At 44.3% G+C, this 22,136-nt stretch overlaps 1 protein-coding gene across 4 annotated transcripts in view; it reads left to right on the plus strand.

The window, feature by feature from the left end:
* The window catches only part of ATP11C (ATPase phospholipid transporting 11C), a 281,152-nt gene that overhangs the window by 78,743 nt on the left and 180,273 nt on the right, over window positions 1-22,136 (plus strand). For all 4 annotated transcript variants that reach the window (XR_004539497.1, XR_004539499.1, XR_004539498.1 and 1 more), the window contains 3 exons: window positions 4,537-4,626; window positions 15,070-15,150; window positions 18,251-18,358. Coding sequence is in view for 1 of the 4 variants with exons in the window: in XM_033944970.1 (XP_033800861.1) it covers window positions 4,537-4,626; window positions 15,070-15,150; window positions 18,251-18,358 (279 nt within the window). In the remaining 3 variants the exon portion in view is untranslated. The remainder of the gene's footprint in view (window positions 1-4,536; window positions 4,627-15,069; window positions 15,151-18,250; window positions 18,359-22,136) is intronic.

Genomic DNA, 22,136 nt, shown 5'->3' on the forward strand with positions numbered 1-22,136 from the left:
GAAAAGAAATAATGCATCACCTTTTTTTTCTTCTCTCATATCTGTGCATGCATGGATTCAGTATTAAATGTAGGCAAGAGAAGTACAGGCCTCAGCTTTAACAGGGTATATGTTTGTAAGGCAACATCTCACCATCTACTACAAACAAACTTAGCACACAGCATAGCTTTCTCTAAGTTATGTGACTTACCATACCTATAATTTACTATCCACTGAAATTGCTAACTGTTATCTTTACAAGTTTGCCAAGGTGGGAGGCAATAACAAGTAGGAAGAAACTACCCTGCTGATTAACAGCTCCCAAGCCAGAGATTGTTAAACAGGCTTGTGCATTGTACTTTGAACAGGAAGCTCTCGTAATTTGCCAAGGAAGACAATTCTGATATGTACAGGAGTGCTGTGGAAATGTTAGAATTTTGCTGTTGCCTTGCCTGAGTGTGTTGAAACCCACTTATAAGCACATAAGCATTGCCTCTGCTGGGTCAGACTAGGGGTCCATCGTGTCCAGCAGTCCGCACCAGTGGCGGCCCCCCAGGTCCGTGACCTGTCATTGGACCTTACCTAAGTCTTTCATCCCCTATTCATTTAATACCTGTACCTATACCCTTCAATCCCTTTATCCTTCAGGAAGTCATCCAATCCCTTTTTGAAGCCCAGTATTGTACTCTGCCCTATCACCTCCTCTGGGAGTGTATTCCAGGTGTCCACCACCCTCTGAGTGAAGAAGAATTTCCTAGCATTCGTTTTGAATCCGTCTCCTTTCAATTTTTCTGAATGCCTTCTTGTTTTTGTGGGCCCGGCTAGCCTGAAGAATCTGTTCTTTTCCACCTTCTCTATGCCTTTCATGATCTTATAAGTCTCTATCGTATCCCCTCTAAGTCTCCGCTTCTTCCTGCAGTCTATGCTTATGACAAGGGGGCTATATCTACAGATTAAGATCATCCCATTCACATTCAGGTTTGATAAGAGTATTTAGACCAGGGCAGCAGAATCATTTAGCCACCAGCTAATGAATATGTTGGAGCATTCTTTATGTGGCTGGGAAAAAAATGTCCATTTAATATGGGTAGACTTATTCATGTAGTTCTCTACAAGTTTACTTGCACAGCAGGGAGATACTCTTAGAGATGGGACATATGCAAACTGCTGGATTTTGCTCTTGCTGGCAAAGATTAGGCCAGAACTGCTGTGTTATTTGGAGAAAATTAATGGGCCCGCTGACTTGAATTGGAGGCCACCCTCCTGGGCCCCCTCCCTAGGAGTGTCTTCAGTCTCTGCTGATTCTACCTTCATCTGCAGGCCTAATAAGCTAAGATGTAGAAAAGTAGTCACCTCACCAAAACTCTACTACTTACAGTACATAGGATCAGGACAGGTGCGCCCCCCCTCCCCCTTACATACACACACATAACCTAGACTTATCTGTAGGAATCTGGGGGCATATACAAATATAGTACCTACTGGTCTCAAGCAGAAGTCTCACAGTACTACCGTTAGGAATCAAGCCCCCCCTCCAAATCTCTATATGTATAGCGCTAAAAATTACACATGCAAATTTGGGCATGCACCCAAATTGTGTGCATAGTTTAAATTCTTATCAAGCCAATTAGTGTCAATAATTGGGTGCTGATCAGTGTTCCCGCTAAGCTGCGTTGGCCTGCGCTCACGCACAAAATATTACATCGCAGCGCAAAGTTTCTCTTCACAGCGCACACACGCGTCGGTAAGGTAAGGGGACGCATTGGGGGGATTGCACTTCCCCACAATTGCCATGCTTCGGTTCCTCTTCTTCCTTCCCTCCCCCCCCCCCCCCCCCCCGCGGGACCCTGCGGCACCATCAACTCTTACTCCCTCTAATGTCGGCCCTGCAGCTCCAGACTTCCTCGCACCTTCTCCCCTCCCCCTTTGGATCGCTATTATTTTAAATGTTATAGCCGCGGAGCTGTATCCATCAGTGGAGATGTCTAACCTCGGCCTGCCCCGGAACTCTTACTGCAACAGTGACTTCCTGTTCCTGCCTAGACGGGCGGCTGCTGCAGTAAGAGTTCCGGGGCAGGCCGAGGTTAGACATCTCCACTGATGGATACAGCTCCGCGGCTATAACATTTAAAATAATAGCGATCCAAAGGGGGAGGGGAGAAGGTGCGAGGAAGTCTGGAGCTGCAGGGCCGACATTAGAGGGAGTAAGAGTTGATGGTGCCGCAGGGTCCCGCGGGGGGGGGGGGGGGGAGGAAGGAAGGAAGAAGAGGAACCGAAGCATGGCAATTGTGGGGAAGTGCAGAGCTGCAGGGAAGAGTGTTGCGGTACCCAGCTGGAGGGAGAAGGAAGATGAGGGAGGGAATTAAAGGAGATGCCAGGGCTTGGAGCGTAGGAGGAAGGTATGCCAGTCTAAGGGAAAAGGAAGGGGGAGATGTGAGAGCATGGAGGGGGAGCGAAAGATGGAAGAAAAGGAAAGGAGAGAGATGCCAGAGAATCAGGGAAGGGGAGATACCAGACTATGAGGAGAGGTGTGGGAGAGGGAAGGCGAGGAGAGAGATGCCAGACCAATGGGGTGAAAGGAGAGATGGAAGGGGGAGGCATACAGTTTCTGGAAGGGGCATAGAAGGAGAGAAGATGCCATATAGGGGAAGAGAGACGGCAGACAGTGGATGGAAGGAAGAGAGTTACAAGAAGATGAGGAAAGGAGAAACCACAGAAGACAAAGGTAGAAAAAAATTTCTATTTATTTATTGCTTTAGGAGACATGTGTCACTGTTTCTGTGAAGCATTGTATGCAGAGTCCAGCTTCTTGCTGGTTCAATTTAACCTTTGTCTATGTATTTTTATTTTATCCCCCCTTTTACAAAACTGTGAAGCGTTTTTAGCACCAGCCTTGGTGGTAGCAGCTCTGATGCTCAGAATTTTATGAGCATCAGAGCTGTTACCTCCGTAGCTAAAATCCACACTACAGTTTTGTAAAAGAGGGAGGGGTTAGTTTGTGATTACATATTCCTTACTAGGCGAAGGTGTTTTCTGTGTTCTGTGTGTTCGAAAGACATGGTTTTCTGTTAGGATTGACGGTGTAGGATTGATCTGTGCTGGTCTGGCTTGTTTAGTTTTACAATGGGTGTATTGATGTACTGCTCACTGCAATATGTAAGATGCTGCCTTTTCCTAGGTACTCATGTGTGACGTGTGGTTTGTTACTAAAAATCATGTTTTTCTTACAGATGGGGGGGGGGGTGCCAAAAAATGATGGGCCCCGGATGTTACATATGCTAGGTACGCCACTGTATGTAAAGATACCAGAAAGCTGGCGTAGCAAAAACTTCTAAGTTTTGAGTATTTAACCCTCCCACAATCTCACGGGCACTCGTTTCAAGTTTATTGAGATTTTGATTTAAACGCAATATCAAATATTTTCAATGCGTATAACAAAAATAAATTTGGGGAAATAAATAAAACCATTTGAACCAGTGTTCCCGCTAAGCTGCGCTGGCGTGCGCTGGCGCACAAAATATTACATCGCAGCGCACACGTTTCTCGTCACAGCGCACGATCGGAAGAGGCGTACGGCAGATGGCAGGGCGGCGAGAGGAGAATCGGGCGAGTTGGCTCATAACTTGCTGGCGCCCGATATTTTTGGCTCACGGTGAAAAAAGTTTGCTCACAACACCCGCCCGCTTAGAGGGAACACTGGTGCTGATAGTCAGTTATTGGAACTAATTGGCAATTGGAATTTGCATATGCATTTTTTAGTCACTGTTCTATAAAGATGTGCATGTAAATTTTTTCTTGCAAATCTGGAAAGGGATGTGGCCATGGGAGGGGGGAGGGGCGCGTGTTTTAGGATTTGTGCACAATCTTATAGAATTCAGTGGATCTGCACCTAGTCTAGGCATAGGGATTTACACCAGGATTCAATTGGTGTAAATCCTCGTGCTCAAAACTGGGCACAGATCCTGGCACTAAACGCTTTTCTATAAACAGTGACCAGCTTTGAGCATGCTTTTTTTTTTTTTTTTTGTGCCCAAATTTCAACTCCATTTATAAAACTGAGTCCCTAATATACTAATAAGAGCACATTGGATTATCTATTGCCAAGGACAGGAAGGGAAAGAGTCACTTCTGCCCCCTAGACTTTTAAGGGAAAGTGTGCATCTAAGGGAGGGGGTCTGACGTGATCATCTGAAAGGGGCAGGGGAGGGGAAACAACTTTTCTACATTTTAGTACCATGCTGAGGATGGAGGAATGGGGGTCTTATTAGACCACCAGGCATCTGGGAGGGGGAGTCTAGGAGGGCCTCCAGTTCACTTTGTGCAATGCTTACACTTTTCATCTTTTTAGATTGTAGTTAATTTTTCATTTACCTGGACAGATTGCTTTATTGTATTAATTTAAAATTCATACTTAAATGATATGACAGTACTCATTGTGGAAAAACAAAGGAACAGTTTTGATCATAGATAACAAGGTGCTTTTTTTTTTTTAAATAAATTTATATATATTTATTGAAAGAGTGTTCTTAATGCAAACTTTCTAACCTTTTTCTACAGTACACACTCTGGAATTTTCTTCCAAAGAATCTTTTTGAACAGTTCAGAAGAATTGCCAATTTTTATTTTCTAATCATCTTCCTTGTACAGGTAAGGACTTTTAATAAGTAGAGCACATCCTGGTCGCTATACCTATATCTCTGGTAGGATCATATTATCCTGAAATGAGCATTGCCCAGAAAATTTGCCATATAGCTCATGCTGATATTTAGCCAAGGGTGTATTTTTGAAATAACTTGATCTCCATATCAGCTCAGTTTTTTGGATAAACCGAGTGGTGCATATAGCAATTTTTCATGCATGTTACATGTTTCTGAGAAATAGGATTTAAGATGGGGCATATTGGTCATGTGTCAGCACATATGAAAATTAGTTGGATTGTCACTATTTTGAAATTTAAGTTTAAAGCCATCTTTGCAGCATCGTCCTTTGCAAGCATTCTGTTCTTTCATCTCTCATAAGCATACAGTATGTGGGAACTTTCATGGTTACTCTGAGATTGTCAAAGATTAGGAAGAAGGTCCAACAAACTTTATCTTCCTCCTCCTCTTCCTGTCCTCCATATTAGATTGATGTGGGTTGAGAGTGGGGCTGAGCAATTTATACACCATACTCCTCCCACCAACTTGAGATTTGTTTGGTTGTTTTAGGGAGGGGGGAGAGAGGAAGGGAGAGAATGCATACTGATGCTCTTAGCCTCATGGTGTCAGTGAGGAAGAGGATGAGCAAATTCTCATCCCAGATTCAGATTGACATTAATGGGCATGTATGTGAACTCTTCCTTTTACCTCCCACATTCATTCACTCTCTCTTTTCTCTACTGCCCTTAGCATTTTCTAATTTCTACATTCACACCAGAACTTTCCATTTAGGCAGCTATTTCCTGGATACAGTGTTCTTCTAACTCACATGTGCTACTGCCAATAACTAGTTATTATCCCAGGACAAGCAGGCAGCCTATTCTCACATATGGGTGATGTCATCAGGGGAGCCCGGATACGGAAGCTCGCAAGCAAATTTCGAGTCGACTGCACTGCGCATGCGCGAGTGCCTTCCTGCCCAGAGTAGGGCGCGTCTCCTCAGTTCTCAGTTTTCCGCGGAGCCGAGAAGTCCGTCTTTGACTCTCTGCGTTTAACTTCGTTACTTCGTGCCTTTTCTGAATCTTCACGAATCACTGTTCTTGCTTTATTTCTTTTATTTCTAGTTTAAAAAAAAAAAAATTTCAATCTTCCGTCCGTCTGCCGGGGCAGGCCGCTCGGCCGCAGCCCAAGGGCTTTGATCTTGCGGTGGCTATTTTTCCTTCTTTGTACCGGCCTGTCACGGGCTTCAAGAAGAGTAGCCAGTGCCAGCATGCGATTTCCCTTATGGACCACACCGTCGGTGCCTCAAGTGCCTTGGGCCGGAACATCACCCGAAGTCGTGCGAGCGCTGTGCTACTCTTCAACCTTGAGCCCTTAAACGTCGTCATCTTTTGGTGGACAAGCTGTTCGGGATGGATTCTTCCTCTGATCCCTCGACTTCGAAGGCGCCCTCGGCTTCACCTTCGACCGAGACTCCTACTGCTTCCACCTCGAGCCTCATCAGACCTTCGTCATTTGCAGCAGCTCTCTCTTCGACGACACCTGCTCTATCTTCCCCTGTTTCCTCAGGTCAGATAGCTCAGCAGACAGTTCCAGCGGTGGTGCTTAAAGCGCCTAAGACTTCCAAGTCAAAGCACATTTCCACTGCCTTGATGGAACCTCCAGCCAAAGCAGGTGGTCTGGTTTCAGATGCGGATCCATCCTTGCCGGCTTCTTTCCAGACCATGTTGGAGAAACAATTCATTCAGTTCCTTACTAATATGGGACCAAAGCTTCTTCCTCTCATCCAGCCTGGGCATTCAGCAGACTTCCGCGAGGTTGACCGCTTCCTTTGCCTCAGTCTGAGCTTACACACTCTTTGCAGGGAGCAGAGTCTCTGTGAGTGTCTGGTCTGGCATCCAAGCACATGAAGCAAGGAATAGAATCTTTGCAAGTGCCTCAGTAGGAATCCTCACACTCTATACAAGGAGCAGAGTCTTTGGGAGTGTATCGAGGTTCCTCCATCAAGCCTCTGGAGCTTCGATCCACAGCCTCCAGTCCTATCCATTCTTTTGGTGGCATCGGCTGCTTCTGTCTCCGAGGCGAAGTCTCCTCAATCTTCGAGATCTGCTTCCAAGCACCGTTCTCACCGACGATCGAGGCCTTCATCGAGGCATACTTCCAGGCATAGTTCTTCTAAAGAACGTCCCTCTTAAACTAAGCCTCGCTCTACTCCTACTTCGACTAGACCGCCGACTCCTCACTCAAGGTCTCCACTTCCGAACCTCAAGGATGCAGCAGTTTCGATTGCTTCGTCCAAGTCTCCATATTCTTTTGATGCCTTTTTTCCTGCCGAAGCTTCATCTTCAACCCAGGCTGCCTCGACATCCTCGAGTCCTTCTCGAGGCAAAGCATTGGTGGATCAGCTTTCTTTCTCATCTTTTCTTTGTCAGATGGCTGTTGACTTGAATCTTCAATTAGATACTAGTTCCAAATACTCTAAGGAGTACCTCGAAGTCATGCATCTCCCTCAACCTTTGGTAGAGTCACTTAAGCTTCCTCTTATCTCAGTCTTTTGGTCGATGCCTGGAGACTCCTTATACCATACCGGCTGTTCCAGGCAAATTGGACTCTAGGTATAAAACTGTACATCGCAAAGGGTTTGACAACTCAGTTATCTCATCAGTCCCCGCTAGTCGAGTCCTCCTTGAAGAGGTCCCATCCTTCCAAAGTTTATGCCACCATTCCTCCTGGAAGGGAAGGGAAAACTGTGGACAAATTCGGACATCACATCTATCAAAATGCCATGATGTCCTCTAAAGTCCTCAATTATAATTTTCATTTTATTACTTATTTTGAGTTCCTCATTTCTCTATTACCAAAATTCTTGAATTATTTGGATACTCAAAAGCACTTTGAATTTCAAGAAGTCTTTGCTTCTTTATCACAATTCCGATTACATCTCCTCCAGTCATCTTATGATGCCTTCGAATTGTCTGCCCGGCAGCTGCTTGCTCTGTAGCCATGCGTCGCCTTGCCTGGCTTCGTACCATTGACATGGATCCTAATCTTCAGGATCGCTTAGCTAATATTCTTTGTGCAGGCAATGACCTCTTTGATGAATATATCGAGGCAGCCACCAAGAAATTGTCTGAGCATGAAAAATCCTTTGCGTCTATTGTCAGATCTAAGCCAAAGCCAGCTCCTGCCAAACCTACACGCCCTGCTCCTATCTATCAATGGCGTTTTGCTCCGAGGACGGCTCCTCTTAAAAAACAGCAGCCTCAGAAGCAACAAAAACCTCAACCTTCTGCTGCACCTAAGGCTACTCAGCCTTTTTGACTGTTCAAAACAGAGCATAACCTCCACCGTTCTGACTGTCTTCTTTTCCCCCTATAGGAGGTCACCACCTATGGATGTCAATTACATCCGACCTCTGTGACCATCATCAGGGAAGGATACTCTCTACATTTCACTCGGGTTCTACCAGAGCTTCCTCCAAGAGAGTATCCTTCCAATCCTTCCCAGACTGCCCTTCTTCTTCAGGAAGCTCAAGCTCTGCTTCGTCTCCATGCCGTTGAACCAGTTCCTCTGGACCAACAGAACAGGGGGTTTTACTCCCATTACTTCCTTGTTCCGAAGAAGCCGGGCGATCTGCGGCCCATTCTGGATCTCAGGGCTCTCAACAAATTTATGGTCAAAGAAAAATTTCGAATGTTGTTCCTGGCATCTCTTTACCCTCTTCTCAAGCAGAACGACTGGTTATGCTCTCTGGATCTCAAGGAGGCCTATATTCACATTACCATTCATCCGGCCTCCCGTCAATACCTCAGATTTCAGGTGGGGAATCTGCATTATCAATACAGAGTGCTGCCCTTTGGCCTGGCTTCCTCTCCCAGAGTGTTCACCAAGTGCCTGGTTGTGGTAGCAGCAGCTCTAAGGAACCATGGTCTTCAAGTATTTCCCTACCTCGACGACTGGCTCATCAAAGATTCAACATCTCAGGGGGTTATTGTAGCGACCCAACGGACTACCTGGTTCCTACAAAGTTTGGGATTCGAAATCAACTTTTCCAAATCCCATCTTCAGCCCTCACAGAATCTACAATTCATCGGAGCTGTTCTGGATACTATCCAACTCAGAGCATTCCTTCCACAACAGTGTCTGGAAGCTCTTCTTCAACTCTGTCATACAGTGTCTTCCTGCTCTTCCATCTCAGAGAGACACATGATGGTACTTCTGGGTCACATGGCCTCCACAGTACACGTGACTCCTTTTGCCAGACTTCACCTCAGAATTCCTCAGTGGACCCTGTCATCTCAATGGACCCAGGTTTGCGACCCACTTCTTGACATATAACAGTCACTCCTTCATTGAAGCAGTCTCTCTGTTGGTGGATGCTCTCTTCCAATCTCTCCAGAGGCTTGCTTTTTCAAACGCCCCCCCCCCCCCCATCAGAAGGTCCTCACAACAGATTCTTCGACCTAAGCTTGGGTGCTCATCTCGATGGTATCCGTACCCAAGGCCACTGGACTTGTACGGATCGTCGGAGTCATATCAATCTATTGGAACTCAGAGCGATCCTCAAGGCTCTCAACGCTTTCCAACATCTTCACGACCAGGTAGTCCTCATTCGGACGGACAACCAAGTCACCATGTATTATATCAACAAACAGGGAGGGACGGGATCTGCCTCCCTTTGTCAAGAAGCTCTGAAGGTTTGGGATTGGGCAATCCGCCACAACACCTTCCTCAAAGCTGTCTATATCCAAGGGGCGAAAAATTGCTTGGCGGACAACTTGAGTCATCTTCTGCAACCTCACGAATGGACACTCCATTCCTCGCCTCTTCATTACATTTTTTCACAGTGGGGAACACCTCAGATAGACCTCTTTGCAGCTCCCCACAACTACAAACTGCCTCAGTTCTGCCCCAGGATATACTCTCCTCGTCACTTCGAGGCAGATGCTTTTCTCCTGGAATGGACGAATCTCTTCCTCTATGCATTCCCTCCATTCCCTCTCATTCTCAAGACTCTGGTCAAGTAAAAGAACAATCATGCCACCATGATTCTGATTGCTCCTCGGTGGCCGAAACAACCTTGGTACTCCCTTCTACTTCAACTCAGCAGCAGGGAACCATACCTTCTACCAGTTTTCCATCTCTGCTTACACAGAGTCAGGGATCTCTGCTTCATCCCAACCTGCAGTCTCTACACCTGACAGCTTGGCACCTCTCAACTTGACTCCTCTGCAGTTTTCTCAACCTGTCAGACATTTTGGAAGCTTCTAGGAAACATACCACTAGACAATGCTATCACCAAAAATGGACTAGATTTTCTACGTGGTGCTTTTCTCATGATAAGGAGCCCCAACATTCCTTCTTGTCTTCTGTTTTGGATTATCTTTTGCACTTATTGACTTCTGGCCTCAAGTCTACATCAGTCCGAGTCCATCTCAGTGCAATTGCAGCTTTTCATCAGCCTATCGAAGGGAAACCTCTCTCTGCTCATCCAGTGGTTTCCAGATTCATGAAAGGACTTTTCAATGTCAAACCTCCTTTCAAACCGCCTCCTGTGGTTTGGGACCTCAATGTTGTCCTTGCTCAACTGATGAAGCCTCCATTTGAACCAATTGACAAGGCTCATCTGAAGTATCTCACTTTGAAAGTGGTCTTTCTCATTGCCCTCACTTCTGCTCGACGAGTCAGTGAGCTGCAAGCTTTAGTTGCTGATCCACCTTTCACGGTATTTCATCATGACAAGATGGTCCTTCGCACTCATCCTAAATTCCTCCCTAAAGTGGTCTCGGAATTTCATCTCAACCAATCCATTGTTCTTCCAGTCTTCTTTTCAAAGCCTCATTCTCATCCTGGAGAAATAGCTCTTCATACTCTGGACTGTAAATGTGCTTTGGCCTTCTATTTGGAACGCACCAAATCACACAGAACTGCTCTTCAACTTTTTGTCTCCGATATCAATAAGTTGGGACATCCTGTCTCTAAGCGTACCATCTTCAACTGGATGGCTGCTTGTATCTCATTCTGCTATGCCTAGGCTAGATTACCCCTACATAGTAGAGTCATAGCCCATAAAGTTAGAGCAATGGCAGCTTCAGTAGCTTTCCTCAGATCTACACCTATTGAGGAAATTTGCAAGGCTGCTACTTGGTCCTCGGTTCATACTTTCACTTCTCACTATTGTCTGGATAGTTTCTCCAAACGGGATGGACAGTTTGGCCAAACAGTATTACAAAATTTATTCTCTTAAATTGCCAACACTCCCACCATCCCATTTTGGTTAGCTTGGAGGTCACCCATAAGTGAGAATAGTCTGCCTGCTTGTCCTGGGATAAAGCACTGTTATACCATAACAGGTATTATCCAGGGACAGCAGGCAGCTATTCTCAAAACCCACCCACCTTCCCTGGTTAGCTTCTCTGCTAGCTATCTGAACTGAGGAGACGTGCCCTACGCTGGGCGGGATGGCACTCGCGCATGCGCGGTGCGGTCGACTCGAAACTTCTAGTTTCTTCAAGCAAGTCTGCTTGCGAGCTTCCGCATCCGGGCTCCGCTGATGACGTCACCCATATGTGAGAATAGCTGCCTGCTGTCTCTGGATAATACCTGTTACGGTAAGTAACTGTGCTTTCTTGGCATGTCCCTGGAAATACAGAAGTTTGTACATATTCCTGAAGTGTCCAGGTGAAATTCCCAGATATGTCTTAAGGAGAAGTGCTTGTGACACTAGCTGCAAGGTGAAACAAAAGTCCCAACCAAGTCAATCAGATACTTCATACAAGTGCAATAGTCTCCCGGTAGAGGTGGTGGAGAAGGACTGTGAATTCAAGAAAGCGTGGGACAGTCTCTTATGGAGAGGAGGAGATAGTGAATGTTGCAGATGGACAAACTGGATGGGCCATTTTGTCTTTACCTGCCATTATGTTTCTATTAAGTATACTGTATAGTTAACTACCTGCAGATTACAAGGAGCAGTTTGAGAAGTATGTATAGGTGCGAAGGAGCTGTTTTTAAAGGTATACTGCGTTTTAAGATGGCAAATCTGGTATCAAATTGAAATTAAAATTCTTCCTCTTAGATCAACCAGTGACTATATGGTGACTTCCAGGAAAATGCCCTGAGCTACTTTTGTTTGTTTAAAAAGCTTGATAATACTGCCAACCTTTTTTGATCAGGGTGGTTTACAATAAAATATACATTAACTTTAAAAGAAAAGAGGTGGCAGCAGGGTGCTGGTGTCTCTAACAGTGATTCCTGGAGGAATTGGAAATTTTACTTTTTGTGATGCCACATTCGAAGTGCAAGGGGAACGTCCATTCTGACCCCTCTGCAGTTAGGATGTCCTCCCCGGCACAACGATCAATCCTGGAATTTGCTGCCGCCACCGTGAGCTCCCTTGTGGAAACTTGAGGGCAGTCCTTATTGTCTCTGGCAAGAAGAGTGGCCGAAGACTTGCTCTTTGAGGTTTCTCTCTCCCCTCCGGAGGCTGTTCCTCCACCACATCCTGCTCTGTTTGTGGCTCAGTTGGGGGAGCTCCGTGCAGTTTCTCTTGCGGGGAGACCTTGATTTCAAGGGGCAGAAGTCACGAGAAGGAGCAAGGAGATCTGGGAGCTAGACTGGAAGCTGGCTCTTAATTAATGAGACCTGTGATGGTGACGCTCGAGAGCATTTGGGAAGCTCTCATGAAGCTAAACACTTTGGTGGTCAAACTTCCCATGAAGTTTCAGCTCTTGAGTATGGTGGATGGTTTGGGGAAATCACTTAATTACACGAAAGAAGGATTTACTTCTGAATTAAAAAAGGTTAAAGAAAATGTGGAAGGTCTTCAAGTTTTAACAACTGAAATGGTTAAAGATAAAAATTTGCTCATCCCTAAGCTGTGGCAAAAATGCTTTCAGCATTCCTCTGCTTCCAGGGATGCGCTAGAGGGGTCAGGGCAGTTTTAGCCTGCCCACTGCTCTTCATCACAGAGTTGTAGCTACAGGAGGTCCTTCAACAAAATCTTTTCCAGAGAAAGGAAAATGGTAAAACCAGAGGACATAATTTGAGGTTGAGGGGTAGATTCAGGGGCAATGTTAGGAAATTCTACTTTACAGAGAGGGTAGTGGATGCCTGGAATGCGCTCCCGAGAGAGGTGGTGGAGAGTAAAACTGTGACTGAGTTCAAAGAAGCGTGGGATGAACACAGAAGATTTAGAATCAGAAAATAATATTAAATATTGAACTAGGCCAGTTACTGGGCAGACTTGCACGGTCTGTGTATGGCCGTTTGGTGGAAGATGGGCAGAGGAGGGCTTCAGTGGCTGGGAGGGTGTAGATGGGCTGGAGTAAGTCTTAACAGAGATTTCGGCAGTTGGAACCCAAGCACAGTACTGGGTAAAGCTTTGGATTCTTGCCCAGAAATAGCTAAGAAGAAAAAATAAAAAAATTTAAATTGAATCAGGTTGGGCAGACTGGATGGACCATTCGGGTCTTTATCTGCCGTCATCTACTATGTTACTATGTTCAAGTAGGGTCCTAAAATAACTGGTTCTGTTGGCACTTCCAGTGGAGATGCATCCCCTTGTTCTGCCCAGTGAGGTTTTTCTGGGTCCCTCATCAATGCCAGATTTTTCTCCTTTTGAGATGACTGGATTTGTATCACCTCAGATCAGTGGGTCCTGGAGGTAGTCGGTAGAGGGTATTCTCTGGGGTTGGCCCATCCATTGTCAGACACATTTATGGCCTCACCCTGCGGCTCAGTTCTGAAGCAACAAGCAGTCACCTCCACCCTGCAGCACCTGTGTTCTCTCAGGGTGGTGGAGCCTGTGCTTCTGGCAGAGTGTGACCATGGACAGTATTCTATACATATGCTTTGTGGTCCTGAAAAAGTGTAGGAAGATTTATGGTCCACTAATCAGTTACATAAACAAATACGTGCCTGTTAGTATTCTAGGGAAAACCATAATATCTCATCCAGGTTCAGCTTTCTTTGCCTACTTACACGACACAAGACCCAGGCTAATGAGAAATACTTTTATTATGAAAATAGACAAATATAATTCAAAAGCCAACAGCAAAAACTAAATATTGTTCACAAAATATCCGATTACATATATGAAACTCAGTACATAATTATCACAACACACTTGCTAGATAAATAAGTAAAACTAATTCTTACACTCTATAATTTCTTATAATAATAATTCCTGATTAGCAGTAACTATTACAGATTATCACCAAGAGTAGCTTCACTTCTCCTTATCCCGAACCACAATAGGATTCATTTATCTAACCCCAGCTGATAAGATAATATAATTCCGTATTCTCACCATCCAATTAGGCCTTGGCACAATATCAGGTGAAAGGGAAGACGTTCTTTACTCAGCTCTGAAGATAAGAATTCTTTTGGTACCGGAACAAGAGTTCGTCAGCCACTGGAGAAGCTGTAACTTTTGTTGGCAGCAAAGGTTTCCTTTATGTGATATGAAAACCAGGTTTGGATAAAAGTCCTGTTCCTTCACTCCCTGGACGAGAGCTAATCACAAGAGGTATCTTCTCAGGTCTTAATTATTATAAAAGAAGTGCATGGAGAACACCTATGATAAGATGCGAATTCACCCACATCCTAACACAGACTAAATTATAATTAGCACCTTTTCACTTGGATCTCGTCAGATGACTTTTTCAGACCAATCCAGAAACAGAACTTAGATGAATAGCCTTTCTGTATTGAGTCTCGTACAATCTGGGAAACGGAGGCGCCTTAGTTAGATAAGAAGTACAGGAGAAATTCCTCCCCCAAGATTCACATAGGCTAAGCATGAAGGCATAGATGGATGTCCTTGACTAGAATAAAATTCTGGTACATACCCAGAATGCATCAGGCAGAAACAGCAAAGATGTATTCTTCTTTTTCTTCTTGCTAGGTTCAGGCTGAAATGATTTCTTGCAAATAATGGTTCAGGCTTGATGATGTCAGAGAGGCCTAACCTTCAGGTGCAAATAAGGAAACACCCCTAAAGAAGGGTGGCTCCTTCTGTTCCATCTTGGACCTCAAAGGGGGGTCAACACTTGTCTTGGGGGTCCAGCACTTTCAATGAAGACATTGTGCTCCGTGATAGCCTCTGGACCTCCTGGAGGGTTATCCTCCATATCCCTATTATGGATCATAACGGGAGATATCTGTGCTTCTGTGTGCTGTGCATTTTCAGTTTTGGACCTTGCCCTTTGGCTTGACTACAGCACCACAGTGCCAGGTGTTTTGAGTTCACTCTTACCTGGACAACTGGCAATGTATGCAAACCAATCTCATGCCTATTCATTGTGGATATCCTGAAACCTGACTGGCAAAGGGGTACTCCAGGACCGACCCTGAGAAACACTGCCCTAAATCATTCCCTAAGTTCATGGAATTACAAACAGAATATTGCTTATTTAGAAGTTTATATTTTTCTTTTTGTTTTTTGTTTTTTTAGGTTATTGTAGACACACCAACAAGTCCGATAACCAGTGGACTTCCACTTTTCTTTGTGATCACTGTTACAGCGATTAAACAGGTAACTCCATTTGCAGTTAAGTTAAACTTTAGTATATGCAACAAATTAATAGATGACATGTTCTGTGCCTTCAAACTGTATTATGAGATATAATGGAAAGTTGGCCTATTTTATTTTGTTTTCTATCCCGTTCTCCCCAATTAGCTCAGAATGGGTTACAGGTTAACAAATAATATACAGTTAACAGGTTACAATTTACCATAGTTACAGTACACTTTTTTTCAATACAAATTTTATCCTACATAGACATCTGCAGTAAATTTACATTGCAATAAATTGGTAATATGAGTATTGATTGCACACATGCGTACTAATAGCTTTCTAGGGTTGTAAAATGAAATTAAAAAAAAATAATGATGCAAAATATTTTCATAAAATCCAAAAATCTTATTTTTTATTAGATATCAATATTAGATCATAAGAGTACACAATTAATTTTATTAGCAAATCAATTGAGTATCTTTTGCATCAGAGAATTATTACAGAAGCCAAAAACTGGCCTTTCTCATAACAAATTCTAAAGTTTTTTAGCAGTTACATGTCCATATATAACTTTTGGTTTAGTGACATCATCAAGTTTGACGACCAATAACATTTCTATGGGTGGTCTTAAAGTTTAGACAAAGAAACATTCCTCCATGTTTAAAAGTTATACAAAGTTTTCAGAAAATTACTTTTGATTTCTGAATTAACATTATAACATTCAAGAGAATCTATAATTATTAACATGGTGCTGATAAATTCTCAGCCCTTCCATGCTGACAAGTGCTGAGCCTTAAAGGAAAAAAAACTCCTAAGCTGACAGATTCAAATTGCATGGCCTTACACAGAAATCTTACTCTGGAGAAAAAGGGGGGGGGGGGTTAAATCCCCCTCTCCTCTTCCTGAAGCGTGGGCTTCCAATGCCCCCCTTCTCCCTATTCTTGAGACTGACTCTAATCACTTCCAGATGTTGTGCTCAGGATTTTTCCTTAGTGTTTCTTCTTATAAACCATTTATATCACCACATATCACATTCATGGGCCCCAAACATTCATAATTTCATTCATATCTTGGCCATTCATACTTCATACATTTTATATCTCAGTTTAGAATATGGAGTCTAATATGCTTTTCCTAACTGGTCTAAGCACATCTGTTATCAATTAGAACCACGAGGCTAAAGGCGGGAAGCTGAACAAAGAACAGAAACTATTCACTGGCACAAGATGGTACACAAAAAAAAACCTAAACTGGTAATCATGTAATCATGATTTCCACCATGATTTAGCTCAACAGCAAAGTACACAAGAAAACACCATTCTTTTCCTTATATTAATCTTTAGTGTGTTTTTTCTTCTGGCCTTAGCTACATTATATTTAAATGTTTTATTCACCTATTTTTCGTACACTTCTATTTGGGCGCGGTCCTTAACTAACACAGATGTTTGTCTAACTAGAATTACCCAGAATCATACGAAAAACTGGCACTACAAAAATACTGCACTATCATGCTTCTGACATCCATTTCAATATCGTCCCATAAACAGCGCTAGCCACGAGCCACGAGTCAGTATTGCATTCAGTATTTATAGACCACCATGTACTAAGTATAGTTTACTCTAAATATTGAAAATATAATGGGGAGTGTGTGGCGCAATGGTTAAAGCTACAGGCTCAACACCCTGGGGTTGTGAATTCAAACCCACACTGCTTCTTGTGACCCTAGGCAAGTCACTTAATCCCCCCATTGCCCCAGATACATTAGATAGATTTTGAGTCCACCGGGACAGGCAGGGAAAAATACTTGAGTACCTGAATAAATTAATGTAAACTGTTCTAAGCTCCCTGGGGAGAACGGTATAGAAAATTAAATGAATGAATGATAGCAGGTAAGCACCACGAGGCTGAATGAGTTAGCCCTATCTCCTTTCTTTTACAATTCCAGAGATCCCAGTTAGAGAATGACACGGTGACAAAATTCATCACCGTTCCCGTCCCCGCGGATAACCGCGGGAAATAATCCCATGCCATTTTGTAGTGTCTATTTCAACTTCAGTCCTTCTACACCAGCATTCTTCAAAGCAAAGCTTGCGGGTCAGTGGTTGTGCCCAATTATACTCTGATTCTTCCCTCTCTCCTTAAAGAATGACATGAAGATGGTTTCCCGCGGTTATCCGCGGGGACGGGGACGGTGATGAATTTTGTCACCGTGTCATTCTCCCAGTCTGTCTCTTAGCTTTTCCTTCCATTGAGCTCATCATGGTTAGTGCAACAAGATGAATTTAAAGTGAAGTCTTTGGGTGAATTGTTCTGGAGAAAGATTGATAAACCACATCATTGGGGAGATGCTGCTAGTTAGGCTATTGGATGGTGAGGAGGAAGCTCTGAAATTCTGTGCGACAACTTGTTAAGCAACTCACTTGGCTGTGCCTGCTCCACATAGACTTAATGGGGCACGTAGAGTGCTTGAGGCATATATGCATGTATTCCCAATGATGACCTTCTCGTTATCTGGGTAAAGATCCCCCAAACACTTTTGTGTTTGTGGAGGGAGAGAGGGGTCCTCTTTGAACTTTGAATCTGACCAATTCATTCCCCAAAACACACTGTGCTGAGTTTTGTGGTATATTGCTGAATAGCATGCATATATAAAACACAATAAAACCAAAATCATTCTCATGTTATTGCTATTTGATTCTTTCTTTATAGAGTTTTGTTAGAGCCTAACTTCGGTAGAGTGGTGTATAAAATCACTTTGGCCAGCAAAGAAAAAAAATATACTTGACAAATGAATAGCAAGGAAATGCTTGGTAAAACTATGTGGCTAACAAGGTATTGAATACGTTCTCTGCTTTCATGTTATAATAGATCTACAGGCTATCTATGACAATTGTAAGTGTATTGAAAAGCCTGTTCAAGCTTGGATCCATAGATCAAGCTGAAAACAGAAAATTCTACCCAAGTCAAGAGCAGGTGTCCCTATGTTTATTTTTGTAGGTTCACTGTCGAAAAGCTATTCAGATTTGGGGTATTAAATTTGGGTTTGTGTGATTGTACTTGGATGTCTTGGAGAGCAGGTGATCCCTATTAATGGATTTGTGCCTCTGTCTACACTTAGGGGTATGAAGACTGGTTGAGGCACAGAGCCGACAATGAAGTAAATAAAAGCAGTGTATTCGTTGTGGAGAACTCTAAATGTGTGAAGAAGGAAAGTGAAAAAATCAAGGTAATACACAAGAATTACAGTGAGAAAAGGGCTGAGCTTACAGTACATCCTTTTCACAAATTGGTTCCGGAGTGTAAACTGTGAAGTCTATATATGCATACTTTTTGCATCTTTACAAACGCAATGCAAGCGACTTGTGACATTCTTTAGCAGTTAGACATGTTCTTGCCGTGACGTGTAACAAATTACACATATCTTTGGCTTGGAAACATGAGGCATTGTTGTATATATTGCTTGAGACTTCACATTAAGCCATCTCCTCGGTAATTTTTGAAAGTACAACGTGCTTTTGAAATGAAGTGTAGGTGGCTATCGGACATATCTTTTAGAAAAATCAATGCTGTATCAGTCCATTGTGTAATATTTTAGAGGATTTGTTGTCTTTCGAGGGGAAAGTGGCATAGTGGTTAGTGCTACAGCCTCAGCTCCCTGAGGTGGTGGGATCAAACCCTGGGCTGCTGCTTGTGACCCTGGGCGAGTCACTTAATCCTCCACTGCCCCAGGTACATTAGATAGATTGTGTATGTAAACTGCTTTTGAGTATTGGCTAAATCCATATCTCTTCCTTCCGTATGCTTCCATTTCAAGCTGCTGCTGCCCTAGAGCTTCTCTGCATTCACTCTTACTGGAAGAACTGAATTTTGAGCACAGAAAATGAAGACATTTTTGAACGGCGCTTTTAATCAAAGCATGTCTTTAGAGGGGCATTATTTTTGACGCTGGATATGGTCTTTCTAATATTGTCATTGTCAGTCCTGACTACCGTATTTTCAAGCATACCCCTCGCGCGTTATATGCGTGAGCGCGGTATACAAAAGTTTTAAAACATAGTTTCCACCCCGCCCGACGCCCGATTCACCCCCCCAGCAGGACCGCTCGCACCCCCACCCCGAACGACCGCTCGCACGCGCTCCCACCCGCACCCGCATCCACGATCGGAGCAAGAGGGAGCCCAAGCCCTCTTGCCCGGCCGACTCCCCGACGTCCGATACATCCCCCCCCCCCCGGCAGGACCACTCGCACCCCCACCCCGAAGGACCGCCGACTTCCCGACAATATCGGGCCAGAAGGGAGCCCAAACCCTCCTGGCCACGGCGACCCCCTAACCCCACCCCGCACTACATTACGGGCAGGAGGGATCCCAGGCCCTCCTGCTCTCGACGCAAACCCCCCTCCCCCCCAACGATCCCCCCCCCCCAAGAACCTCCGACCGCCCCCCCAGCCGACCCGCGATCCCCCTGGCGACCCCCACGACTCCCCCACCCCCCTTCCCCGTACCTTTGGTAGTTGGCCGGACAGACGGGAGCCAAACCCGCCTGTCCGGCAGGCAGCCAACGAAGGAATGAGGCCGGATTGGCCCATCCATCCTAAAGCTCCGCCTACTGGTGGGGCCTAAGGTGCGTGGGCCAATCAGAATAGGCCCTGGAGCCTTAGGTCCCACCTGGGGGCGCGGCCTGAGGCACATGGTCGGGTTGAGGGGGAGGGGGGTTTGCGTCGAGGGCAGGAGGGCCTGGGATCCCTCCTGCCCGTAATGTAGTGCGGGGTGGGGTTAGGGGGTCGCCGTGGCCAGGAGGGTTTGGGCTCCCTTCTGGCCCAACTACCAAAGGTACGGGGAAGGGGGGTGGGGGGGTTGTGGGGGTCGCCAGGGGGGTCGCGGGTCGGCTGGGGGGGCGGTCGGAGGTTCTTGGGGGGGGCGGTCGTTGGGGGGAGGGGGGTTTGCGTCGAGGGCAGGAGGGCCTGGGATCCCTCCTGCCCGTAATGTAGTGCGGGGTGGGGTTAGGGGGTCGCCGTGGCCAGGAGGATTTGGGCTCCCTCCTGGCCCGATATTGTTGGGGAGTCGGCGGTCCTTCGGGGGGAGGGATGTATCGGACGTCGGGGGGGGGCATCAGGCTTTCAGGATGGGGACAGACCTTCAAGGGGGGACAGTGCACGGAAGTCAGGGGGGGTGAACGGAGAGTCGGGACAGCGCACGGAAAGTCAGGGCGGGCGAAAGGAGCGTCGGGCAGCATGCGCGGTGTACCCGTGAGCGCGGTATACCAAAGTTTTTGTACATATCATCGTGATTTCTGCGCGCTATACCCGTGTGCGCGTTTTATACGGGTGCGCGTTATTTGCGTGAAAATACGGTAGTTCATATTTTAGAAATAGACTCCCAGATCACTTGCAGTTCGATGACTGAGGTCATCTGACACCATTTGAATGAATTGTGGCTTTATTCTTTTGTGAAGGGATTTGATGCTTTGATTTTTGTAAAGAAAATAGAATTATAAATCCATCTATGTAATAGCATGTTAATTTACAGTAAATACATATCTTTTATTTTTTTATAAATATTTATTCATTTTTAAAACTTTCAACAAGTGTAACATAAGATACAATCATTTTATACTTTAACATCACTTAGTATACCATCAAATTCAAACTCGCATCAAATATCCTCCTCCCTTATACCCAACAATTGTTCTTAAGCATAATAAATCAGAAAATATTCCCTCCCCACCTTAGACATGTATGAACAAAGGGAAGAAAGTAATATTCATTCTGTACAATATTTTGTTAATGGCTCCCAAACATCCCTAAATTTCTTAAAATGCCCCTGCTGTATAGCTATTAACTGTTCCATTTTAAAGATTTGTCATAACAAATTCCACCAAAAATTATAATTCAGCCGATCCCAGTTTTTCATAATTTGCTGTATGGTAACCCCTGTCATGATCAGCAAAAGTTTATTATTATTAGAAGAGATTTGACTCTTGGCTCTCATGGAAGTACCAAATAACACAATGTCATATGATTATGCCAACCAGATTTTCCAGTAGATTAGTCCGTAATTGCATGCCAATTACATAATTTAGAATAATGGCATAATACGTGCCTTTGTGTGCACATGTAAATATCTGTCTGTGCTATTCTATAAATAGGCACATATCTTACACAGCATGTATTTTAAGGTGTACATACACAGAGGTGGAGTCTGGGTGAGCATGGAGGCAACTCGCATGTAACATAGTTATGTACAGTTTTCTTCTCTTGTTTTCAAACAGTGAATAAATTGCACATTGTAGTACAGTTTCTAAGATGGGCTGTAGAAACATAGAAAGGTGACGGCAGAAAAGGGCCACAGCCCACCAAGTCTGCCCACTCTACTGACCCGCCCCATCAAGTCTGAGTGTCTTGCTAGGCCTCTGTAGGGATCCCAGTTAGGCATCAGCAGTTAGAAGTTAAGGAAACTGGCACTGTAATCTTGAAGTAGGAACATTGGATCATTTAATTTTTTACTGTCCCTATATTATGTTATTTTGGAATTCAATTTGGACTCAAGTTAACTGTCTTCTTGAAAACCATGTTGCGTTATCTTATGACACTGTTCTGTTTGGTATATCTATGAGGAAAAAAAGTCAAATTTCGTCGTATAATAACAAACTTTTGTTAATCATGACAGGGGTCACCATTCAGCATATTACCAATAATTGGAAAAACTACTCTAATCTCAATTATACATTTTGGTGGAACTCGTTATGCCATATTTATAAGATGGAAAGAGCAATTGCTACGCACAGAGGGACTTAATAATTTCATAAAGATCAATGGAAAAATATTGTAATGAGTAGACATCACTTTCTATGGTAGATTATTTCTACACACTGGGGGTGGGGAGTGGTATATTTTCTATTGTGATTTTGATTTAAAATTTTTCTTTTTTAAGAAGGGAGGGAGGGGATTTAAATTATTGTTCTAGATGATTTGGTAAAGGTTTTAAAGTGTTGTATTAAAATTA

The sequence above is a fragment of the Geotrypetes seraphini genome, chromosome 5 (genome assembly GCF_902459505.1).
Source record: "Geotrypetes seraphini chromosome 5, aGeoSer1.1, whole genome shotgun sequence".
NCBI lineage: Eukaryota > Metazoa > Chordata > Amphibia > Gymnophiona > Dermophiidae > Geotrypetes > Geotrypetes seraphini.